Below are 21,805 nucleotides of genomic sequence, written 5' to 3' on the forward strand. Positions count from 1 at the left end.
CTGGGCCTGTTGGTGACCTACTCACCCAATGGCCTGGAGTTCAATTGCAAGCCTGAGGGCTAGAGAGGGCCCAGCATGGGATACCCCTTGGGGAATGTGGGGTGACGTGGCTTCCTTGTGAGAGTTAAATCACTGTCCTACCACTTCCCAAAGCCACCAAACATCGTTCACTGTTCAGAAAACATTTCTCTGAGATAGAAATCTAAGCTTTACTGTCCTGGCATCAGGAAAGAGAGTGTCAGGCTGGGAAGCAGATGCCACCTGCTTGGACCCCAGAATTCACCCGGCTCAGGCCTCTGTTGCAGGAAGGATCCCTCGCCTCCCATGTAACTCTCGTCTCTGCCGCCTTTTCTCTGGGCCGGTGCAAGTCGCTGGGTTGCCAGGCCTGGCTTCAGACAGGGTCGGGTGGACCAGGTGGGGTTTGCACCATCAGATCATCTTAGGTGTCTTACCCGTTACAAAGAAATGGGAAAGAGATGGCGCCTGTCAATGACAGAGCTGCCTGCAGCCCTCAGACCAGCCCTGTCCCTCACCTGGGGTGCAGTCCTGCTACTTAGAGCAGTACTGCCTTTGATTCCGTTCACAGCTTTCACCCTTTCTTCCTTTGTCCTTCTTCCCTCTGGTTTTCTCTTCCCCTTCTCTTCTTCCCGTTCTCCCTCTCTCTCATCATTAAAAAAAATGGTATTTAGTTCATTGTTTCGTGATGCCTCATTCCAAAAAATGATTGGCAACAACTTCCTAAGTATGTGTGGTCCGGAAAGATGTCTAATCTCCATGTTGCAGTTTCCCATATGGAAGACCAGCCACACTGTCAAGTGGGAAGGCGTGTGGCGAGAACTGGGCTGCCTCTCCAGGACGGCGTCATTTGCTGTTCGAAAAGAAAGCGGACATTCACTGAAGTCATCTCTTTCGGTAACAGTTTCTCTTAGCTGGAGTAAATGATTTTGTTGATGGAACCATGCTATGCATTGGGAAAACAGTCTTTGCCAATATCAGGGCTGACTGAGAAGCGTCACCCAGATGGGGTGTCCACAGTGGCGGCCCCCACTCCCCGAGGGCTTGTGGTGTCCTGCCTCGTGTTGTCCTTTCCGAATCGTGTCAGTGGTAACAGGAAGAGGTGTGCTTCAGAGCTGACTGTGGAATTTCAGCTTTCAAAAAGAAGGAGGAACCTGGCTGAGCCGGCTTAGGCCAGGGCGTTGAGCTCCTTGAGAGAATGAACCCAGTGGTGGGTGTTCAACTCCCACGTAGTGAGCAGGAATTGTTTATTCAGTTGAAGCTCAAGTCTCAGTGTGGACGTCTCAGTGTCCTCCTATGTAAGATAGAGACAGTCACCCTCACTTCCTCCAAGGGCTCTGTGAACACGAAATGACATGATAGTTGTAGAGTGCTAGCATGGTGTGGCCCGCGTGCTGTGAGTGCTCGTGGTTATCTAACAGAACTTCTTAAAGTGAAAATATCCCCATTCAAATTTCTTTCAGCACGCCATGGTCATCGATTCTCGGAATTCTTCCATCTTACCAAGAAGAGGTGCTTTGCTGAAAGTTAACCAGGTAGTGTTGTTGCACCTGTGACCCCCGAAGGGTGAGGGGAGCCAAGCTTTGGACAGTAGATAAAGTCCCGGTGGGCTGGGTGGGCCTGGGGGTGGGCCGACCCACAGAGTAATCGCACGTGCAGTATCGCTTGTGAAGGTCGCCGGCTCCACTCTCAGGGCTTCCAGCCTGGGAATTGCTCCCTACCTTCTGCAGTTCAGTCTTGTGCCTTCACAGAGCCCAAGGTGGGGGCAAGGCTGTGGCATCCTTGATGAGGGCCTGTGATAGGCCAGGAGGAGGGCTGTGACTTGGTGTTACCTGAGAAAGAGTGTCTGAAAGCAGGAGTCACCCCTCAACGGCTGCAGGGCAGGTGCATCATGGCAGCAGGAGGTGCTGGAGGAATGGTCTTCACCACCTTAGAGGAGCGTGCTTCTCTGCTGGTGTTGGAGGCGGGCTGTTAGTCTGTCTTGTTGGAGGCAGGGGCATAGTTCTTTACCATAACGTACCTACAAGGTGCAGGCACAGTGAGGAGCCCACCTTGGTGGCTTGAGAGTGAGGGCAGCGGGGGCTGCACTGAACCTTCAGGCTTCCCCGAGCAACTACCCTCACTCTGGCCAGTCGTAGTTAGGTGTTGTCGAGCAGGGCAAAAGTCCTGGGATGCCTGACCTTCAGTTTCAGAGGAGCAATTAGAAATCAGGTTTTTATACAAAATAGCCCACATTGTGAAAGGTCAGCTGAGTTTTTCCCCAAATGCCGATGAAGCCAATGAGCCAAGCTGCCCGTGCTGAGCTCTGTGTTCAGACACTCAGGTTGCCAGTGCTCCCTGCACACAGCCAGAGGGCAGCCTCCGCACCACTTGGATCTGCTGATCCTCCATCCCAGTCCGTCCACTGTTGCTGTCTGCAACAATTAGGATGTGGCTTCTAGGAGATAGAATTTTCTGTTGCCTTTAAAAAAAATACAAAACGGCAAAATTAAATCCTGATGCAAAAACTGATTCTGTAGCCCCTGTAATAAGTCTGTTTGCTCCCTTTGACCTGAGTGCTCCTTCCCTGCAGGAACTGGCAGGCTACACTGGCGGGGATGTGAGCTTCATCAAAGAAGATTTTGAACTTCAGTTGAACAAGCAACTCATATTTGATTCAGTGAGTATCTAACGGATGCTGGCACCTGTACTGTCAGCCCCTACTTTGGGGATCTTACCACAGAATCTTAGCTCCTGAATATCTAAAGCACAGAGTGGAAGCCTGGGCGGTAATGCTTAACCTTTGATGTTTCCAGTTTAGCCAGATTTGCAGGTAGTCTGGGGAGAAGCCATAATTATTTTCTTTTAAAAGTAACCTCTGATGGCTGGGCGCGGTGGCTCACGCCTGTAATCCCAGCACTTTGGGAGGCTGAGGTGGGTGGATCACAAGGTCAGGAGATCGAGACCATCCTGGCTAACACAGTGAAACCGTCTCTATTGAAAAAATTAGCCAGGTGCGGTGGCGGGCACCTGAAGTCCCAGCTACTCGGGAGGCTGAGGCAGGAGAATGGCATGAACTCCAGAGGCGGAGCTTGCAGTGAGCCGAGATTGCGCCACTGCACTCCAGCCTGGGCGACAGAGAGACTCCTTCTCAAAAAAAAAAGTAACCTCTGCTAATCGTTACACATAGGACCATGAGAGAGCCCCTCCCCGTTTATCATCTCAGGGCCTTGGAGGAGAGGTGGCTGGAGGACAGAGGGGTGTCTCCTGCCCTTGAAATGCTGTTCCGTGGACCTTCTGAGTCTTCACTTTGCTGGATCTACAGGGCTCTGGGTGCTTTCAGAAATTTTTTTTTTTTTTTTTTAATCTTTAGTCCTGTTGGGTCAGTTTCTCCTGATTCACTCAGGAGTGAGGAGTAAGTGACTGGATTCTGGTCTTGCCAGAGGAGCCCCAGGCTGGGAGGACACCTGGCATATTTCTCACGTCTTCCCAGCACCCAGTGGCTGGGGGCAGCTCTGCCCTGCCATTGCTGCCTGGGTCCTTATCTACCTTAAAACTTGGGGGCAAGGATTGAGTTTTAATGAAATGGTGCATGCGACTGTTTCTAGAGAGCTCATTTTAAAATAATTTGTTACTGCCCTGATTCAGCCCTTAACTCTGCACTTTGAACTTGGTTCCTGCCTTCCTCTGCCCCTGCCACCACAGGCCTCCTTGTTGTCCGGCGCGGTGAGCCCATCCTGATCCCTTCTGCGGCACTGGATGTTGTCGCCTGCTCGCCTGTTCTCACTTTATCTCTCTTGTTTTCTTGATTCATCATTGCTGTGCTCTTCCACTCCCCAGTTTTCTCTTCTCAGGGCCCTTTCTGCCTCATACGCATGGCTTGCCCCTAGATCCCTGTAACCAGCTCCCCACACTGCTCCTCTCCGGGACAGTCTCCTACAGCCCTGTGGCTGCAGCTGCCGCCTGTGCGCAGCAACTCTGGTTCTCCTGCCTCCTTCCTGGGCCCAGACTCCAGTGCTCCTGGCTGTCTCAGCCCCTGCCTTACAGACACCTCACATCAACAGAGCTCATCGCTTTCCCCCCAAATCTGTACCCACGCCTGGGCTCCCCATCCACTGACCTGCACAGTGCACCCGGCTGCCCTTGAACTTAACTCCCTGGCTGCTCTCAGTCCTCCCCTCAGCCACCTGCCACCCACTGGGTCCTGCCTCTCCTCCCCTCAGCACTGCCCATCCGCACTGAACTGACGTCACGTTCTGAGTCGTCTCTGCTCCTCTCCCACTCCCTGCCTTCCCCTTCCCCCTCTCCACACTATGGACATGTTAGTCTTTTTGAGTCATTTCTGCTCCTCTCCCACTCCCTGCCTTCCCCTTCCCCTTCTCCACACTGCGGATGTGTTAGTGTTTCCGAAACACAAGCCTTACTGTATCGCTTTCCTACACAAACTGCTTGTGCTGTTAGGGTGCCTGTAGCCCTTGATCCTTTATCACTGTGCCCGTCTCATGCTTCGGCTCTGTGGAAATACTTTTTGTTTCCTAGAAGGCATTGGCTCGCCCTGACTCCCAGGCACTTGGATTTACTCTGTCTGCCGCTGGCTGTAACTCCCTTTTTTTCAGTTGTTTCCTTGGCCTCCCACTCCCTGCCTTTAAGATTTTGGTATAGGTGTGTCTCCTGCAAGCCTTCTTCAACCTCCTAGATGGAAGTGGGGGCTCCTCCACTGTGCCCTAGCTCCTGTGCTTATCCTGTGGTAGTGCCCATCCATCCACCCACCCATTTACCCATCCATCCATCCACCCATCCACCCACCCACCCACCCACACACCCATCCATCCATCCATCCATCCATCCATCCACCCACCCACCCACCTACCCACCCACACACCCATCCATCCATCCATCCATCCATCCATCCATCCATCCACTCATCCATCCATCCACCCACCCACGCACACACCTATCCATCCATCCATCCATCCATCCACCCATCCACCCACCCAGCCATCCATCCATCCATCCATCCATCCATCCATCCATCCATCCATCCATCCATCCATCCACCCACCCACCCACCCACCCACCTATCCATCCATCCACCCATCCACCCATCCACCCATCCACCCATCCATCCATTCATCCATCCATCCATTCACCCACCCACCCACCACTCATCCATCCACCCGTCCAACACATGTATGCTGGCTGTCAGGCACTGTGCAGGCACTAAGAATATATCAGTGAACAAAACCCAATTCCTGCTCTCAAGGAACTTCCATTCTTGAGAAGGGAAACCTATAAGCTAATATCTTTATATATAATTGAGGAGGTGGTGACAAGTGTTGTGAAGAAAAATAAAGCAGAATTAAGGGGTAGAAAGTGACCAGAAGGGGATGCTGTCTAGTTAGGATGGTCAGGGAGGGTGGCTAGTAAGGCAACCTCTGAGCACAGCCCAGAGCACCGGTGAGGGAGCAAGTGTGGAACAGCGGGACACCTCGGGCGGGAGCACAGATTCCAAGAGCAGTAGTGGCAGGAGGGCCCTGGAGGCCGGATGTGGGCTCTTGCTTCCACTCTACATGAGAGTGAAGCCCTGGAGCCTTCTGAGCAGAGTCCGGACACCTGGCTGAGAAGAAAATGCCAGCTGCTGTGGGGCCAGAAGCTTGTCCTTCCTACAGAAGCTTCTGAGAAAGCCATTTCTGAGCAGCTTGGAGGGACATAGGCATTTGCAAGGCAGAGAGTGTGTGAGGCTTGGCCAGCCACCCGAAAACATGGGGTGCAGGGGAGCAGGAGAGCCTCCACCTGGTTGAGGACATTGTTGAGAAGGTTTTGTGGCGTGAAGATGGGCTCACTGAGCCAAGACTGGCTACTGCCTCCTGCCCTGTGAGAGACAGGGTTCTGTCCTTGAGAGTGGAGATGGGAGTGCGTCTCTGCACTGGGGGAGCCTTGCAGCCGGTACCTTCTTTCAGCCTAAAATGCCGTGTGCCCTGAATCCTTCCACATTTTGAGGCCGCGGCAAAGAGGCCTGAGCAGGTGCAGGGGGCCTGGCTCCCTCCTCCCTGAGGCCTTGGCTCGTGCTGCTGGGCGTCACTTCCTGTCGCAGAGCAGGGGCCTGCCCGGTGTGCGAATGGAAGCCGGGCCCTGCTCGCCTTCGGTGTGTCTTGATTTGGACTTTGGAATTGCGTGTTTTAATAGAATCCACATGGCCCTTCGAAGGGTAGCTCTGCAACAGAACAAGCCAGGCATCCTCCTGCGGCCTTTGCACCCCAGCACGGAGCTCTGCACGCCACGGGCGTTCAATGTGTGGCCAGTTTGCTAGTTGCTGATGTTCCCTGGAGTGAAAGGAATGCTGGGAGAAAACAACCATTTGTTTCTATTTGAACAGGTTTTTTCAGCATCTCTCTGGGGCGGAATGTTGGTGCCCATTGGTGATAAGCCGTCAAGCATTGCTGATAGGTAAGTACTAATCAATGAATGGATAATTTGCACATATTGTCCTTTGTATCTTTTCAGTTGTTTTTTATAAGATATTTTAGAGAAGTTTATTTAGGAGAGCATAGTATTTCAAATTTTCCTTTAGTATTTATGTTTAAGCTAATTTCAAAATATTGGGTATACTTCACACTTAGTATTTTTTGCTTTTGTTGGGAAAGTTACTTTATTATATTAAAAATGTATTGTTCCCTTTTGATTATGAAGGAATGCAGTTCATACTCATTGCAGAAATGCAAAAATGGAGAAACACTTAAAGAAATTAGAGAAATCACTCACCAAGTCATGAGAAATTCTTTATAAGCAGCATTGTAGTGGCATATGTTCATTATTTGCATATACCATAACTTTTTAGCCTACCGTGTATTTTTTGATATTTTATGTTTCTAATTTGTGATTTTTATAAATAACACTGTGAATAATAACTTTTAAGATAATTTGTTGTTTATTTTATTTTCTGTGGAATTACTCTCTCAAAGTAAAACTCATAGTATTGCTGGGTGCTGCTTTTAGGAAGCTTACAGCAATTTATACCCCTACCAGCAGGGTATGAACTTGTACTTGTTGCTTCGAAATACTAATCACTGTCCTCTGGGGCAAAAAACTTTTTTTTCAACCCTGCATTAGTTAAAATGTACTGGTACAGCCTTTTTGGATGGTGGTTTGGAAGTAGAACAATTTTAGATTTATAAAATCTGGATCCTAACATTTTCACAAAACTCCATGAATCTAATTTACAAAAGTACTTTTCTAAGTGTGTAAAGATTTATGTGTAGAAGGATGTCCATTGTAGCATTGCTGATAAATAGCAAAGAATTTGAAACTGCCTTATATAAGTTCCCCAGTAGGGAAATGGTGAGATTCTAGCACAACCATTCCAGATCTATGTAGTTATTAAAAATAAGGAGATATGTGTTCATAAGTTAAAATTTTGCACATGAATATGTTTAGTGGATCCCTTTCCAGCGTGCATTTCCAGCGTGCATGCAGGTGTAGCACCGAGGGCCTGGGAAGCCAGCCACCAAAACAGTGACGGTGGGCACCCCAGAGCCTGGGATGCAGCAGGCAGAACCATTTCACTCGTTATGTTATATGCATCCTGGATCATTTGAATTCAAATGTGTGATTTATCATTTATTTTTTATTTTATTTATGTATGTTTTTTGAGAGAGTCTTGCTCTGTCACCCAGGCTGGAGTGGAGTGGCACGATCTCGACTTACTACAACCTCTACCTCCTGGGTTCAAGCTATTCTCCTGCCCCAGCTTCCCAAGTAGCTGGGACTACAGGCACCCGGCGCCACGCCTAGCTAATTTTTGTATTTTTAGTAGAGGCGAGGTTTTACCATGTTGGCTAGGCTGGTCTCTAACTCCTGACCTCAGGTGATCTGCCTGCCTCAGCCTCCCAAAATGCTGGGATTACAGGCGCGAGCCACCGCGCCTGGCCTGATTGATCATTTCTTTAAAAATGAAGCTTGCTGTTTGTTTTTGCAATTCATGTTAATAGGGTATTCAGAAAAGCCTTGCTTAGAAATCCCAAGTAGTAAAAACACATTGATAGGTTTTAAAACTCAAATTAAAATGAAAAAATTCATAAAGGCTTTTATGTGGTAGGAAAACCAGAAAAAGCCGCGCCCTGTTCCCTTTGTGCTGTTGCAGACCTACAGGGTGTTCTTAGCCTCCCACGGCCTCAAGGGTCAGAGGGCTCTGAGGGCACCTGCTGGGGTTGTGTCCTTGGCTGCCTCTTGGCTGGAAAGATTACACAGAATTTCTCTTGTCATTTAAATTCGTTTTTTAGTAATTATCATAATCTAAAATCGGGTTCTAATATGCTGTTCAATTTTTCAGAAAGTGGATGGGTTTTTATGTAATTAATTTTTAATTCATGCTTTTCATATTATTCAGATATGGTTGGTGAGACTGTGACAATCCAGTTCATTAGGGAACAAGAGGAGCTCATATTTAAAAATTATAAACCTAACAAGAATTCTTTTTTGGTCTGTTTCTAGTATTATAGCCCCCCTTTTTGTAATATTGGGATTATACTATTAAATAATTTGTATCCTGCTCTTGTTCGCTTAATATCGCACTGTGAGCCAGTAGGAGGCCCGCCATGAAAAGGAACTGCGTCATGAATTCTCACAGACAGCAGATGGTTCCTTTGTGAAAGACAGTTTGCCCTGCCCCTCTCTCCTAGTGTCTTTCTTTGCATCTTGTGTCTCACCTGCATCTCCAAAGTTTGCAGCATCTCCTTAGGTGTTGAGATTTTTATGAAATTCCCCTGTAGTGTCACCCTCTTGGTCTTTCTCAAAAGTTTGGCCTTGTGAAAATGCTGTCGATAATCTAGTATCGAATGTGAGTCTGACATGTGCTTCCTACGCGTTCCGTGTGTCATGTCGTTTCTCACCTCCTGACTTCCTTCTGACCTGTGCCGTTTTGTCCTAGGTTTTACCTCGGAGGACCCACAAGCGTTCGCGGATTCAGCATGCACAGCATCGGGCCACAGAGCGAAGGTCTGTCCTTTCCCGTCATGGCGCCAAGGCTAGAAGGCTCGCGTCTCACTTTGGAAATCATGTACCTGTTATTAGCTTACAGCGATAATAGACATTCCTCTTTCACAGTGGTGGAATTAGCACCTGACACAGAACTTATCATGTAGCAGGTGTAGAACATTTATTGAGAGAATTGTAGGAAAATGAAAAATATATCTGAGCAAAAACTCTGTGAAAATGACCCGCAGTCCTACCCAGAGAGAACACGTGTAAACATGTTGTTGTCTGTTCCCTGCAGGTTTGACATGTGCTTCCTACTCTTCCCTTGTTTACATATTTTTTTTTTTTTGAGACGGAGTCTTGCCCTGTTGCCCAGGCTGGAGTGCAATGGTGCGATCTCGGCTCACTGCAACCTCCGCCTCCTGGGTTCAAATGATTCTCCTGCCTCAGCCTCCCAAGTAGCTGGGATTACAGGCCCCCGCTACCACATCCAGCTAATTTTTGTATTTTTAGTAGAGATGGGGCTTTACCATGTTGGCCAGGCTGGTCTCAAACTCCTGACCTCGTGATCCACCTGCCTCAGCCTCCCAAAGTGCTGGGATTACAGGCGTGAGCCACCGTGCCCGACCCCTACGTATTATTATTAATATTATCATTATTATTTTGAGACAGAGTCTCGCTCTGTCGCCCAGGCTGGAGTGCAGTGGCACGATCTCGGCTCACTGCAAACTCCGCCTCCCGGGTTCACACGATTCTCCTGCCTCAGCCCCCTGAGTAGCTGGGGTTACAGGCACACACCGCCACGCCTGGCTAACTTTTTATGTATTTTTAGTAGAGACGGGGTTTCATTATGTTGGCCAGACTGGTCTTGAACTCCTGACCTCGTGATCCACCCGCCTTGGCCTCCTAAAGTGCTGGGATTACAGACATGAGCCACTGCGCCTGGCCCCTATGTATTATTTTTAAACCCATTTCTCTCATCACCTCTCATAAAAATGTAACAGTATATTTTTATGAGAGTAAATGCCATTTTTAACAGCTACATATTTCATATTGACATTGTATAATTATATTTTAGTTAATAGGCTTAATTTATTAGAGCAGTTTTAGGTTTACAGAAAAGTTGGGCAAAAAGTACAGTGTTCCCGTATAACCCCCATAGCTTCCTTTATTATTAGCACTTTGTGTTAGGATGCTTCATTGGTTAGGATTGGTGAAGCAATATGATAACCTTATTAACTCAAGGCCATAGTTTACATGAGGGTTCACTCCTAGTGTTGTATCTTCTGTGGGCTTTCACAAATGCATGATGTCCTGCGTTCACCATTCCAGGATCACACAAAGTGGCTTCACTGCGCTAAAAATCCTGGGCTCCCTTCATCCCTCCCAGCAGACCACTGGAAATGACAGGTCTTTGAACTATCCATGGAGTTTTGCCTTTTCCAGACAGTTTGGGAGTTGGGATCATACAGTTTGTAGCCTTTTCAAGTTGTCTTCTTTTCCGTAGTAATTTGCACTTAAGATCCCTCCGTGTCTTTCTGGGACCCGATAGCTTGTTTCTTCTTATTGCCGAATAATATTCCTTTGTCTGGAAGTACCACAGTTTGTTTGTCCATTCAGCTGCCGAAGGACAGCTTGGTTTCTTCTAGTGTTTGGCAGTGATGAGTAAAGCTTCTATCAACATTCATGTGCAGGTTGTTGTGGACAGCTTCTGGGACATAAGTTGTCACATCAGCTGGGTCAGTGCCGGGGAGCGCAGTTGTTTGGTCACGCGTTAAGAGCACGCCTCCCCTTCGTAAGGAGCTGCCAGGCGAGCTTCCAGAGTGGCTGCGTCCTTTTGCACTTCCCCAGTGAGGAAAGAGAGAGAGAAAGTTTATCATCTTAATAGCTGCGTGTTTTGTCTTATGACGCACTATTATCTTTTTAAAGACCAAATCCCAAGCTTTGGACATTGAGTTTGTGTTTTTTTTTTTCTTTTATGATTATAAAACAGTGTATTCACCTTCTAACTGAATCTTGGTACTCATCTGTAAGTTTTATTTATTTATTTATTTTTTCTTTCTTTCTTTTTTTTTGAGATGGAGTCTTGCTCTGTTGCCCAGACTGGAGTGCAGTGGTGCAATCTCAGCTCACTGCAACCTCCACCTCCCAGGTTCAAGCGATTCTCCTGCCTCAGCCTCCTGAGTAGCTGTGGTTACAGGTGCCCACCACCGTGCCCGGCTAATTTTTGTATTTTTATTAGAGACGGGGTTTCTCCATGTTGGCCAGGCTGGTCTCAAACTCCTGACCTCATGATTTGCCCGCCTTGTCCTCCCAAAGTGCTGGGATTACAGGCGTGAGCCAGCACGCCTGGCCAAGTTTTACTTGAATATGAAATTCTAGATGTGAAATTGCCAGATCTTTTAGGGCTTTATCATACTTTCTGGGAAGGTTGTCTCATTTATACTCCTGAAACCGTCTCTGACATTCAACATCCGTCAGAGGTATCTCCACATGCTATGGAACTTTAAAACATCATTTAAGTGGATGCATATTATTCCATTATTAAACATTCTCCCCTGATTTTCTTAAATTTTTTTTTTTTTTTTTTGAGACGGAGTCTCGCTCTGTTTCCCAGGCTGGAGTGCAGTGGCGTGATCTCAGCTGACTGCAACCTCTGCCTCCCAGGTTCAAGTGATTCCCCCTGCCTCAACCTCCTGAGTAGCTGGGATTACAGGTGCCCGCCATCAGGCCCAGCTAATTTTTGTATTTTTTAATAGAGACAGAGTTTCACCGTGTTGGCCAGGCTGGTCTTGAACTCCTGACTTCAGGTGATCTGCCCGCCTCGGCCTCCCAAAGTGTTCGTATTACAGGCGTGAGCCACTGCGCCCAGGATTTCTTAAAATCTTCAGCACCTTTGTTGCTTCCATTTTTATGTCATTATAAGCAACAACTACACTCTGCCTAAAGTTTTGTCGAAAGTATATATTATTTCTTTTCACTTGTATTTAGAGTGCTTCATTAGAGTGTAATTTTTAAGAAAAGGAACCTAAGTTTTTGATGGTTTTATTTCATCCATTTATTATAAGCAAGTGTGATATGCCGAGTCTATGAGAGCTGAGCCTTTACCTACCTGAGAAGTAAGGCACGCTGGTGTTCCACTCACCACCTCTGTGCGGTTGGCCAGACTCTGTGGGCAAGGATGTAAATTGCTATAATTTTTTTGTGAAAGTGGTTTGATGTATCAAGAGCCTTAAAATGTGTATATTCAAGAATTGTTAGTAATACTATTAATGATAGCCCCAAGCTGGAAACTGGAAACCGAAATGCCCATCAACAGTAGGAAATGGTCAGATAATTAGTGGTATCTTCTACCATAATGAGGAAGAACAAGTTACAGGCACTGGCTGAATGATGGCATGAGTAAATCTCAGGAACATGTCGGGGGGGAAAAGCTAGACCCAGAGGAATGCCTCCTTTAAGATCCCATTTATAAAGCTTGGAGGCAGGTGAGGTGGCCTGTGCTGTGAGCGGATGGGGCAGTGGCTGCATGTGGTATGGGCAGCAGGTGGTGGTTAGAAGGGAAGGCAAGGCCTCGTGTGGGGTGTGCTTGGTTTCTTGGTCCTGGTGCTCTCTGGGCAGATGTGTTTCAGATATAGAAATTCATTGAGCTGTACACTTAGGATGTGTATACTTTCCTATATGTATACACAATAAAAGCTTAAAAAAATACATGCTTGTGCCAGGAAACTCATCATAGGTTAAAGTCCGTCATAAAGGAGTTAGAAACCAGTATGACAATAGAAGAGAAATAGATCATTAAATATTGGTCCACCTACGTTGTTTTTCAGGCATAAAAATCCTATTTTCAAGGAAGCTAAAGCGTTAGGAGAAAGTGTTTACAATATATTAAAACTGAAAAAAAGTACGACTGGAAACTGTGTGTATATATATATAGAGAGAGAGAGACAGAGCGAGCAAGCACCACATTTTATTGGCTTGCTTATTTGGTTTTACATTTACATTATAATCCACTAGAAGAAAGGACATCGGGATGTTAGCTGTTTATTTCTGAATGGTAGAAATTAAAATATTTTCATTTTTTTCTCTTTATGTTGATCAGATGTTCTACAATGAGTATATTTAATTTTTATGTTCAGAATAAAATCAGTTATTTAAGAAGAGAGAGGAGGAGTGGTTTCTGGGAAACAAAAAACAAGGTTGTTCTCCTGCAATTTGTTCATTCTCTGTTCCCATCAGAGCTCTCGTGTTGAAAGGGATTAAGGAGATGTTGGCGTCTTTTTTTTCCTTCTTCCTCTGGATTGTGAGGAACTGAAGTCTTTAAATGAATCAGCAGTTCATTCCTTGAAGTTAGTCTTGAAGACATCAGTATTTTCCCATTTCATGCTCTGTCATTTTGTATTAGAGGAGAGTAAGACACTTTATAAATGGTATTTTGCAAAAAAGTATAAACCTTTGGGTTGTATGTTTTCTGTTGCTTTATAGTTTAAAATGGAAGGGACAGGAACGTTTTTAGAAATATGCAAATACATGCTCTCAGTGGATAGGCTTACACTTTGGCAAAAGTAACCTAAATCCAAGCGGTCATGAACCATTGAGAATCGTCTCTTCTCTGAAGACACTGAGCTGGAACCTGGTCTCGCTGTGCAGTGGGTGGCAGGCAGCCTCTGCCTTTTGATTAATCGTGTGCAGCTGTCTCCACACACTGCAGAGACGCTTTCTGCATTTTGTCTCTATTGCGCTCTCGAAAATTTGGCAAAATAATGCATTTCATTTGCAGGTGGAAGTGATTTGGTCATCTACATTTGTGGATAAAGTCATTGTCATGAGACTCATTTCTTCAAAGCATTTCACAGATACGATGAATGACAGAGCGCATTCCTTCCTCAACAACATTGGCTTTGTTTGCCTCCTCAGTTAAATCAAGGTGTGAAACAAACCAGGAGAAAAAGAAAGATTATTTAAAATGAGGCCATCAGTATCAGGAATGAGAAGAACAGCTGCTTGCAAACTCCAGCACTGTGTGGCGTTGTGTACAGGACAGAAATCTTGCTTCTGTAAGTTGTGGAAAGTTAACGTGACGTTAATCTTGTTGGACCTTGTTTTTGTTCTGCACCCCTCCCTTGCTTAGGAGACTACCTAGGTGGAGAAGCGTACTGGGCCGGCGGCCTGCACCTCTACACCCCGTTACCTTTCCGGCCAGGCCAGGGTGGCTTTGGAGAACTTTTCCGAACACACTTCTTTCTCAACGCAGGAAACCTCTGCAACCTCAACTATGGTAAAACTTGCGCTATTCAAGAAACCATTGTAGTACAGTTGTTTTCATGTTTAAAAGCACAGTACACAAAGACGTGTCTGTCTTTTTTTTTTTTTTTTTTTTTGAGACGGAGTCTCACTCTATCGCCAGGCTGGAGTGCAGTGGCGCAATCTCGGCTCACTGCAACCTCCACCTTCTGGGTTCAAGTGATTCTCCTGCCTCAGCCTCCCGAGTAGCTGGGACTACAGGCGTGTGCCAACATGCCTGGCTAATTTTTTGTATTTTTAGTAGAGACGAGGTCTCATCATGTTGGCCACGATGGTCTCGATCTCTTGACCTCGTGATCCACACTCCTTGGATTCCCAGAGTGCTGGGATTACAGGCGTGAGCCACCGCGCCAGGCCATGTCTGTCTTTTTAGATTACATAGTCATTAAAGTTAGAGACTGTGCCTTACTTGAAAAAAATTCTTACAACACCTAACATAATGCCCAGCATTAAGGGGTTGGTTGAGCGAATGAAGCATACAAGAAAAATAATCATCTAATGCCCTTACGAAGAAAAATCTGTTTGTCTATTTAATAAACAAGTCATGATGGCCACAGAGCTGAGTAGGATTGAGTGCCTTCCTTAGGGAGCTCAGGTCCAGAAGAGACTCCCAGCAGATGCCTGGGTGCTAGGGGTGCCTAGAAAGCTTCCTAGAAGGCATGGAAGTCTCCAAGCTGAGACTCAGAGTGGGACTTCCCAGGTGGTCAGGGGATGGGGAAAAGTCATTCTAAGCAGTGGGAACAGAATATGCTAGGCCCAAAGAATTGAGAAGGCGTGGCTTATTCTGGATGTGAGTAAGTATGGTTCCAAGTCCTCTCTTGACTTAGGTTCTAATCTCACTTCATGCATCCTTGTTAATCTCTAGGCCTGGCTTTAAAAACAACTGCAGGGCCCAGCAAGGGGGAGCCAGGGCTTGTCTGGGAGAGCTGGGAGAGCTTGGAAGGACGGGCACGCACTGTTGCTCACACGTCTTTCTCTTTTCAGGGGAGGGCCCCAAAGCTCATATTCGTAAGCTGGCTGAGTGCATCCGCTGGTCGTACGGGGCCGGGATTGTCCTCAGGCTTGGCAACATTGCTCGGTTGGAACTTAATTACTGCATCCCCATGGGAGTACAGACAGGCGACAGGTACGTGTTGGGAATTATTTTTCACAATCACATCCCACTCTCCAGTAATTCTATTTTGTTTTGGACGTGGTTAATTTCATCAGTGGCTTTTAAGCTTGAAGATTTTAAGAGAAATTAAATAGTTAGCAAAATAATGAAAACACACGTATTTTCCTCCTTTGGGTTTTTCTTCATCTGGTTGGGAGGAACAAGTGTGAAGCGTTGCCACCCCCTCCCTCAGGCGCTTTGTACTTGTTGTTCCCGGGGTAGTGGGAGCCCCTGCGAGGGTCTGGCTGGAGGAATTGACAGGTGATTCGGTTCCTGCGTGCTGAAAACAGAAGGCAGTGTTTTGAGCAGTTGACTTTGCAGGCCAGGGTCTCTAGGAAAGTTGGGGTGAGTGAAGTTTTGTTCCTGACCACAGAGGATGCGATCTTGAGAACCCCTCTCTACAGCAGAGGAACCCACCTTCTTGGCTTTTCTCCACCCCTTATTTTATTGAGGAAAGATTCCCTAAATGTTACATGGGTGAATATGGTATAGGGCTAGTCACACAGTTATAGAAACAAATTCTATTTCTTAGATGCATTGTGTAAAATTTTTTTTTTTTTTTTTGAGATGGACTCTCGTTCTGTCACCCAGGCTGCAGTGCAATGGCACCATCTTGGCTCACTGCAACCTCTGCCTCCCAGGTTCAAGCGATTCTCCTGCCTCAGCCTCCTGAATAGTTGGGATTACAGGCATGCGCCACCACACCCGGCGAATTTTTTGTATTTTTAGTAGAGACGGGGTTTCACCATGTTGGTCAGGGTGGTGTCAAACTCCTGACCTTGTGATCTGCCTGCCTCGGCCTCCCAAAGTGCTGGCATTACAGGCGTGAGTCACTGCACCAGGCATTTTTTTTTTGAGACTGGGTCTTTCTCTGTCACCCAGCTGGAGTGCAATGGCCTGATCATGGCTCACTGCAGCCTTGACCTCCTGGGCTCAAGTGATTCCCCTGCCTCAGCCTCCCAAGTAGCTGGGACTACATGCCAGGCTAATTTTTGTATTTTTTTGTAGAGACAGGGTTTTACCACATTGCTCACTCAGGCTGGTCTCGAATTCCTGGGCTCAAGCCATCTGCTCGCACTGGCCTCCCAAAGTACTGGGATTACAGGTATGAGCCACCGCACCCAGCTGCACTGTGTAAATTTTAAGAGATTCAGATGTGTTTTCATTATAGTGTATCTCAGTCGGCTCAGGCTGCCATCACAAAATACCATGGAGTATTTAAGAGTGACTTAAACAACAGATGTTCATATTCTGCCAGTTCTGGAGGTTGGAAAGTCCAAGATCAGGGTGCTGGCAGGTTTGGTTGCTGTTGGGTTCTCTTCTTGGCTCGCAGATGGCAGCTTTGCCACTGTGTCCTCACTTGGAGGAGGAAGAGTGCAGGCTAGTGCCCCGATGCCTCTTCTTATGCGGCTCCTAATTCCATCATGAGGGCCCCATCTTCATTACCTCATCTGCACCTCAGCACCTCCCAAAGGCCTGCCTCCAGGTATCAACACTATCCTGTCAGGGTTAGGACTTCAGCATGTGGATCTTGTGGGGACATGAATATTCAGTGCACAACAGTGTTCATACTGTGTCTTAGTTTTGTATATGCATTCACAGCACCCCAGCCTATGTTTTTTCTCTTCATTTTTGTGTCTACCTTTATGTTGCCACCAAACGGTGGTGCTGTTGGAGCCTTAACCTGGTTTCAAATAGGTTGTAGTTTGTGCTAGTTGAAGGAAATGCTGTATCATTTTTACTCTGTCCGTCTTCCACATCAGCATGTAGGGGATGGTGCTTTGTAAAGGGGAGCCGCATTCTCAAGTGTTTCTGAGCATCGCCTCTCAGGTGCAGTCTGCGTCTGTCATTCAGGTCCTTTACGGTTATTGCTTCAGCGGAATCTGCTCTTTACACTCTTGCCAGAAGGCTGTTCAGCGTCTGCTCCGCATCTGGGGACACGGCAGGGGCTGCCAGGCTGCTGCAGCTCCCTAGTGATGACAGGGCCTTCCAGTGCCTTCAGAGATGGCAGTGGCTGCTCCCACAACTGCCAGCTCCCATTCTCCTCCACACCTCTCCTGTTCTCCACACAAAGCCCAAGCTGGAAAGGGGGTAGTCACGCAGGCTGCGTGCATGTGTGCCTGGAGGCCCAGCTACCTGGGCTTGGGGCCCAGCTTGGCCACTCTGTGTGACTGTGTGGCCCGGGGTAAGTCACAAAACCTCTCTGGGTGTCCATTTTCATGCCCAGAGGATGGACGATAATGATGGTGACTGTTGCAGTTTGGAGAACTCAGTGAGTTACTGCATGCAAAGTCCTTGGTGCACCGCCTGGTCTGGGGTCGGGAAGTGGTTATCTTTTTCCTGGGCTGCTCTGCTGCTGATACACCCGGTGTGGCCAGCCCCTCACACAAGGGAACAGGTTCCTGTGGGAGCTGTTGCACAGCTACCACCTAACAGACAGTTTGTGACAAGCCATAGATGGGATGATGCATCCTGATTTTGGAGATAATAAAGTGAAAAAATGGGCACCTTTTTCCAGAGCGAGACTGCATTAGATAACTCCACGCCGTTACCGTCTTCAGCAGACCAGGCTGGTTTTGCAAGTTTCTTTCTGCGAATCCCTTATTCCCTCTGCAGATGGGAGTGTTGGGCTCCCTGGCCTAACAGCCACGTGCTCATTTGAATCCTTGCAGGTAGCCCCAGAAGCGCTGTGACGCTGCTGCACCAACACCTAGCTTAAGTGGGTGGTTTTGAGTGGTTGACTGCAGGCCCGGGGCTCGAGGGGCGTTGGAGCGAGGGAAGCTTTAGCTACTGCTCTCTGACACAGTCCCTGCTGCTCTGGGACCCACCATTGTGCACGTCTGGGGCAGGGAGGGTCTGAGCAGCCCACGCTGCCGTCACCACCATTGCAGTGCTCTTTGTAGCCACTGGGTGTCAGTGTGCCCTGAGAAGTCAACATGGCTTTTAGGAGCTCTGCTGAATTGACCCTTTCTGAAATAATTTTCATATAAAGTGGTTACATTTACTTTTCAGCTTTACTTCTCTCTCTTCAGGTTAAATCTAAAAAATACATTTCAGAGATTAATTTCGAAATATGGTTTATTCTGGGAGGAAGCCGCTTACTAAGCACGTGGCATTTAAAGACCAGGCTATAAGGAAGTGCCTCTGCCCCCAGGCCAGGTGGCAGCTGTTCAGCAGATGTTTATTATGGACAGTGAGCTCCGAACGGGGTCAGCCTGGCACCCCGAGTGTGGAAGACATTTTCGCTCAGTGTGAGGCCTTGTTTGAGGTTGGTCATCAATATTGGAATTTCGTGAAGTTGGAGTGAGGTTGCCAGATTTAATCTTCATTTCTAAAATTAGGTAGCTGGCAGGATGGGGTATCGTGTGTGTAGAAATTATCCACAGGTTTCCCCCATAACTGAGGCGGGCACACTGTAAATAGGACTTCAGACATTCACAAAGAAGGAAACAGTTTTGAGATGTTTGCTAACTGTTATGTCGCAAGTGATTTGTGGCACCACTGTCTCTGGGATCTACAGCGTTCTGTCAGTTCGTGTTAGGAGTCCGGTCTCTGGAGACACAGGGCTGAATCAGGCTCGCTCGGGAGAGCAGCTCACAGCAGCAGGAAGACAAGAAAGTGGATCATCTCGGTTGTTGGGGAGGGTGCTGAGAGGGCCCCCTGGAGCAGGTCCCTGAGCTGAATCTTCCTGGAGGACAGACAGCCAGGTACTTGCAGAAGACATGCAGGGACAGTGGTCCTGGCTAGCAAAGGCAGGAGCAAAGCTGTGCAGGTGTGCACTGTTGGCGGGCACCGGGCAGAACCGCATCCTACGGGAACAGAAGGGGGAGTGGGGAGGTCCAGGCCCTGAGCTTCCATGCCTTCGCCTTTCAGCCCCGCTGACCTTTTTCCCCTTGGGTACATGCCAGGGTCCTTGAGCTCAGGACTTCATCTGCCTTGTTCACCGCTGAGGTCCCCATGACTAGAACTGCACCTGGTGTTGGAAGTGAGAGCCAGGTGGAGAGGCTCCTGGCATGTGGTGGGAGATGGGGTGCAAGGCGCCGAGGGTGCTATTGGCATGACCTTCCTAAAGACCCCATGCTGGGTGCTTCCTGGCCTCCAGCCTCAGAGTCCAAGTTCGTCAGAAGCCTTTGAACATCAAACTCTAAGACCCCGTGCTGGCAGTGGCAGTGCTGGGTGAGAAGAAGGTGGGAGATGACCAGGAGCCCTGCACCAAGACAGCAGTCGTGAGGGAGGGAGAGAGCGTGGGGTGCACAGCAGAAGGTGGATGTTTGGGGCTGTCTGGAGGATGCCAAGGCTGGCTTGCCCCTGGTCTGGTGGAACTTCGCAGCACTGCTTTGAATGTTTGCAGTGGGTATTTTGTTCTGTGGCATGTTTATGGGGTCTCTGAGCATAAACCTTTGCTTGTGAAGTTGTTTAATCTGTTTGTTTGTACTTAGAGTGAACAGGCCTTTATTGGAATGCTTGCTTGTTTTCTGAATTACATATGCCAAGAGCTTGACTTCCTTTTTAGCTCCTAGCTTATGTTCAGGCATTTTTCTAAGTAGTGAATGTAGGTATAGACCAGTTTGAAGGAGCAGAGAGTGTACAATATAAAAACAGATCTGAACACAACTAAATGGTACAAATGCAGCCCGGGTTTGATGTGGATTCTGGTGTTTTAAGGCCATGGATGTGGCTTACTGTAATCACGAAGGAGCCGCAGGCCTGGCTTCTGGTGAGACGACTGCACTGCCGGGGTTGGTTAATAAGCACCCTTCATCCTGCAGGAGGCCGGCGCAGCATTCGTGAGTATCTGTCTTGAGTCTCTTCGTGGATCAGATATTGTGTCTTCTTGCTCAGAGTCAAGTTGGAAAAGGAAAACTTGCTGCCAGTGTTCATGTACTCCAAATCCTCAGCTTGGGCGAGGGCACGGGCGTCGTGAATAAAGGAGCTGTTCTTGCTGGTCTTTTCTAGAAATTGTCCACAGCTTGCAAAAAGGCTGTGTTCCCTGGCCCTGGCTGCAGCTGTGTAGGATTCTGAATATCATTTTCCCCAGAAGTTGAGGTCCCTAGGTTAGGCCCACCTTGTCCCAAATGGGCAGCGTTGGCCTTGCCCCATGCACAGGCTCCAGGCGGACAGAACTGCTGCAGGCATGCTGTCAGGGTGACAGGCTGCCCCCCAGCTGTGCATCCTCAGCAAGGCTGAGGCATGGCAGTGTGTCGGAAAGAACAAGGCCTGTGGGTGCCCCTGAGCCGGGTCTGGAGTCCTGTCCTGCCACTTCTCAGCCATGTGACTGGAGCCTGTTTGCTCCTCTCTGAAAATGGGCCTGGTGGTTTGTCCCCAGGTTCTTACCACTGTGTGGAGTCACACCTGCAGAGGGTCAGCTCATAACAGATATGGCAACCAATGTGACCTTGGCATCCTTCCTTCCTGGGGTCAGGAGCAGGTCTAAGAGGTGGTCAGGCTAAACCCCTGTAGGGCTGTGGGTACTGCTGGTTTCCTAAGCCCCAGGACCTTCTGGGGGCCGGGCGGACCTTAAGTTCTGTCCACCTGCCTCTCCTCCATCCTCACTACCCACCTTGTCCTTCCTGCTCCTTCCCTCCCTGCTTCGCCTCTCATCAGCCCTCTGCCCTCTCCATCAGGAGAGGTGAACGTGAAGGAGGTGAGGAGGGAGCAGTGCAGGAGGATTTGGGTCTCTCCTTCTTTCCTTCTTTCCCTTTTCCATTCTCTGAGGGCTTAACCAGCTGGTGAAGGTTCTTAACCAGCAAAGGAGGAAGCAGCAGGGGCCGGTGAGGGTGAGGCCAGCAGCCAGGCAGGAAGGCAGCAGGAGGAGGAGGAAGCGGAGGTGGCACCTTCTGAGAGGCGCATGCTCACTGAGTTGTGAAGATGGCAGGGTTGGCGGAGCGGCCACCGCATCTGATCTCTCCCCTTTTTTTAGGATATGTGATGGCGTCCAGTTTGGAGCTGGGATAAGGTTCCTGTAGCTGACACCCCTACAGGAGAAGCTCTGGGACTGGGCAGCAGCAAGGCACCCATGCCACGCACCGTCTCTCGAGGAAACACGGCTCAGTGATTCTTTGACTGCAGACCCTGTGGGAAACCCCGTCAATAAATGTTAAAGACACACTCCGAGGCAGCATGGATGTGGTTTGCTTTCACTCCACAGTGTGGCCCGTGTGGCCTTTCCCCGGGACCACCCGTGTTCTCACACACCCGCCCAGTGTCTGCGAGTCTCTGTGTTTGGTTCCCATGTACCAGACATGATGTATTCAGAGCCAGGCAGCAGGAGGGAGCTTGGCCCCAGAGGAATCTCAGCCCTGCTGTTACGGAGAGGGTGCGCTCCCCTCGATGCACCAGCTGGTGTCAGAGGAGGCCCACAGCAGCGTGCGCTTGGAGCCA

General features: G+C 48.4%; 1 protein-coding gene across 2 annotated transcripts in view; it reads left to right on the forward strand.

Annotated features, from left to right (window-relative positions):
• Nucleotides 1-21,535, forward strand: part of SAMM50 (SAMM50 sorting and assembly machinery component) — a 42,599-nt gene extending 21,064 nt beyond the window's left edge. The window contains exons 8-15 of one of the 2 annotated variants that reach the window (XM_054470039.2): nt 784-912; nt 1,479-1,550; nt 2,588-2,674; nt 6,371-6,441; nt 8,921-8,988; nt 14,099-14,245; nt 15,256-15,397; nt 21,345-21,535. In XM_054470039.2, coding sequence (XP_054326014.1) covers nt 784-912; nt 1,479-1,550; nt 2,588-2,674; nt 6,371-6,441; nt 8,921-8,988; nt 14,099-14,245; nt 15,256-15,397; nt 21,345-21,390 — 762 coding nt within the window. In that variant the 3' untranslated portion in view covers nt 21,391-21,535. Of the gene's footprint in view, nt 1-783; nt 913-1,478; nt 1,551-2,587; nt 2,675-6,370; nt 6,442-8,920; nt 8,989-14,098; nt 14,246-15,255; nt 15,398-16,432; nt 16,551-21,344 lie in introns of those variants that run through there. The other variant, XM_054470038.2, reaches the window with a different exon arrangement.
• Nucleotides 21,536-21,805: the final 270 nt, after the last annotated feature.

This window comes from Pongo pygmaeus, chromosome 23, assembly GCF_028885625.2.
Source record: "Pongo pygmaeus isolate AG05252 chromosome 23, NHGRI_mPonPyg2-v2.0_pri, whole genome shotgun sequence".
Taxonomy (NCBI): Eukaryota; Metazoa; Chordata; class Mammalia; order Primates; family Hominidae; genus Pongo; species Pongo pygmaeus.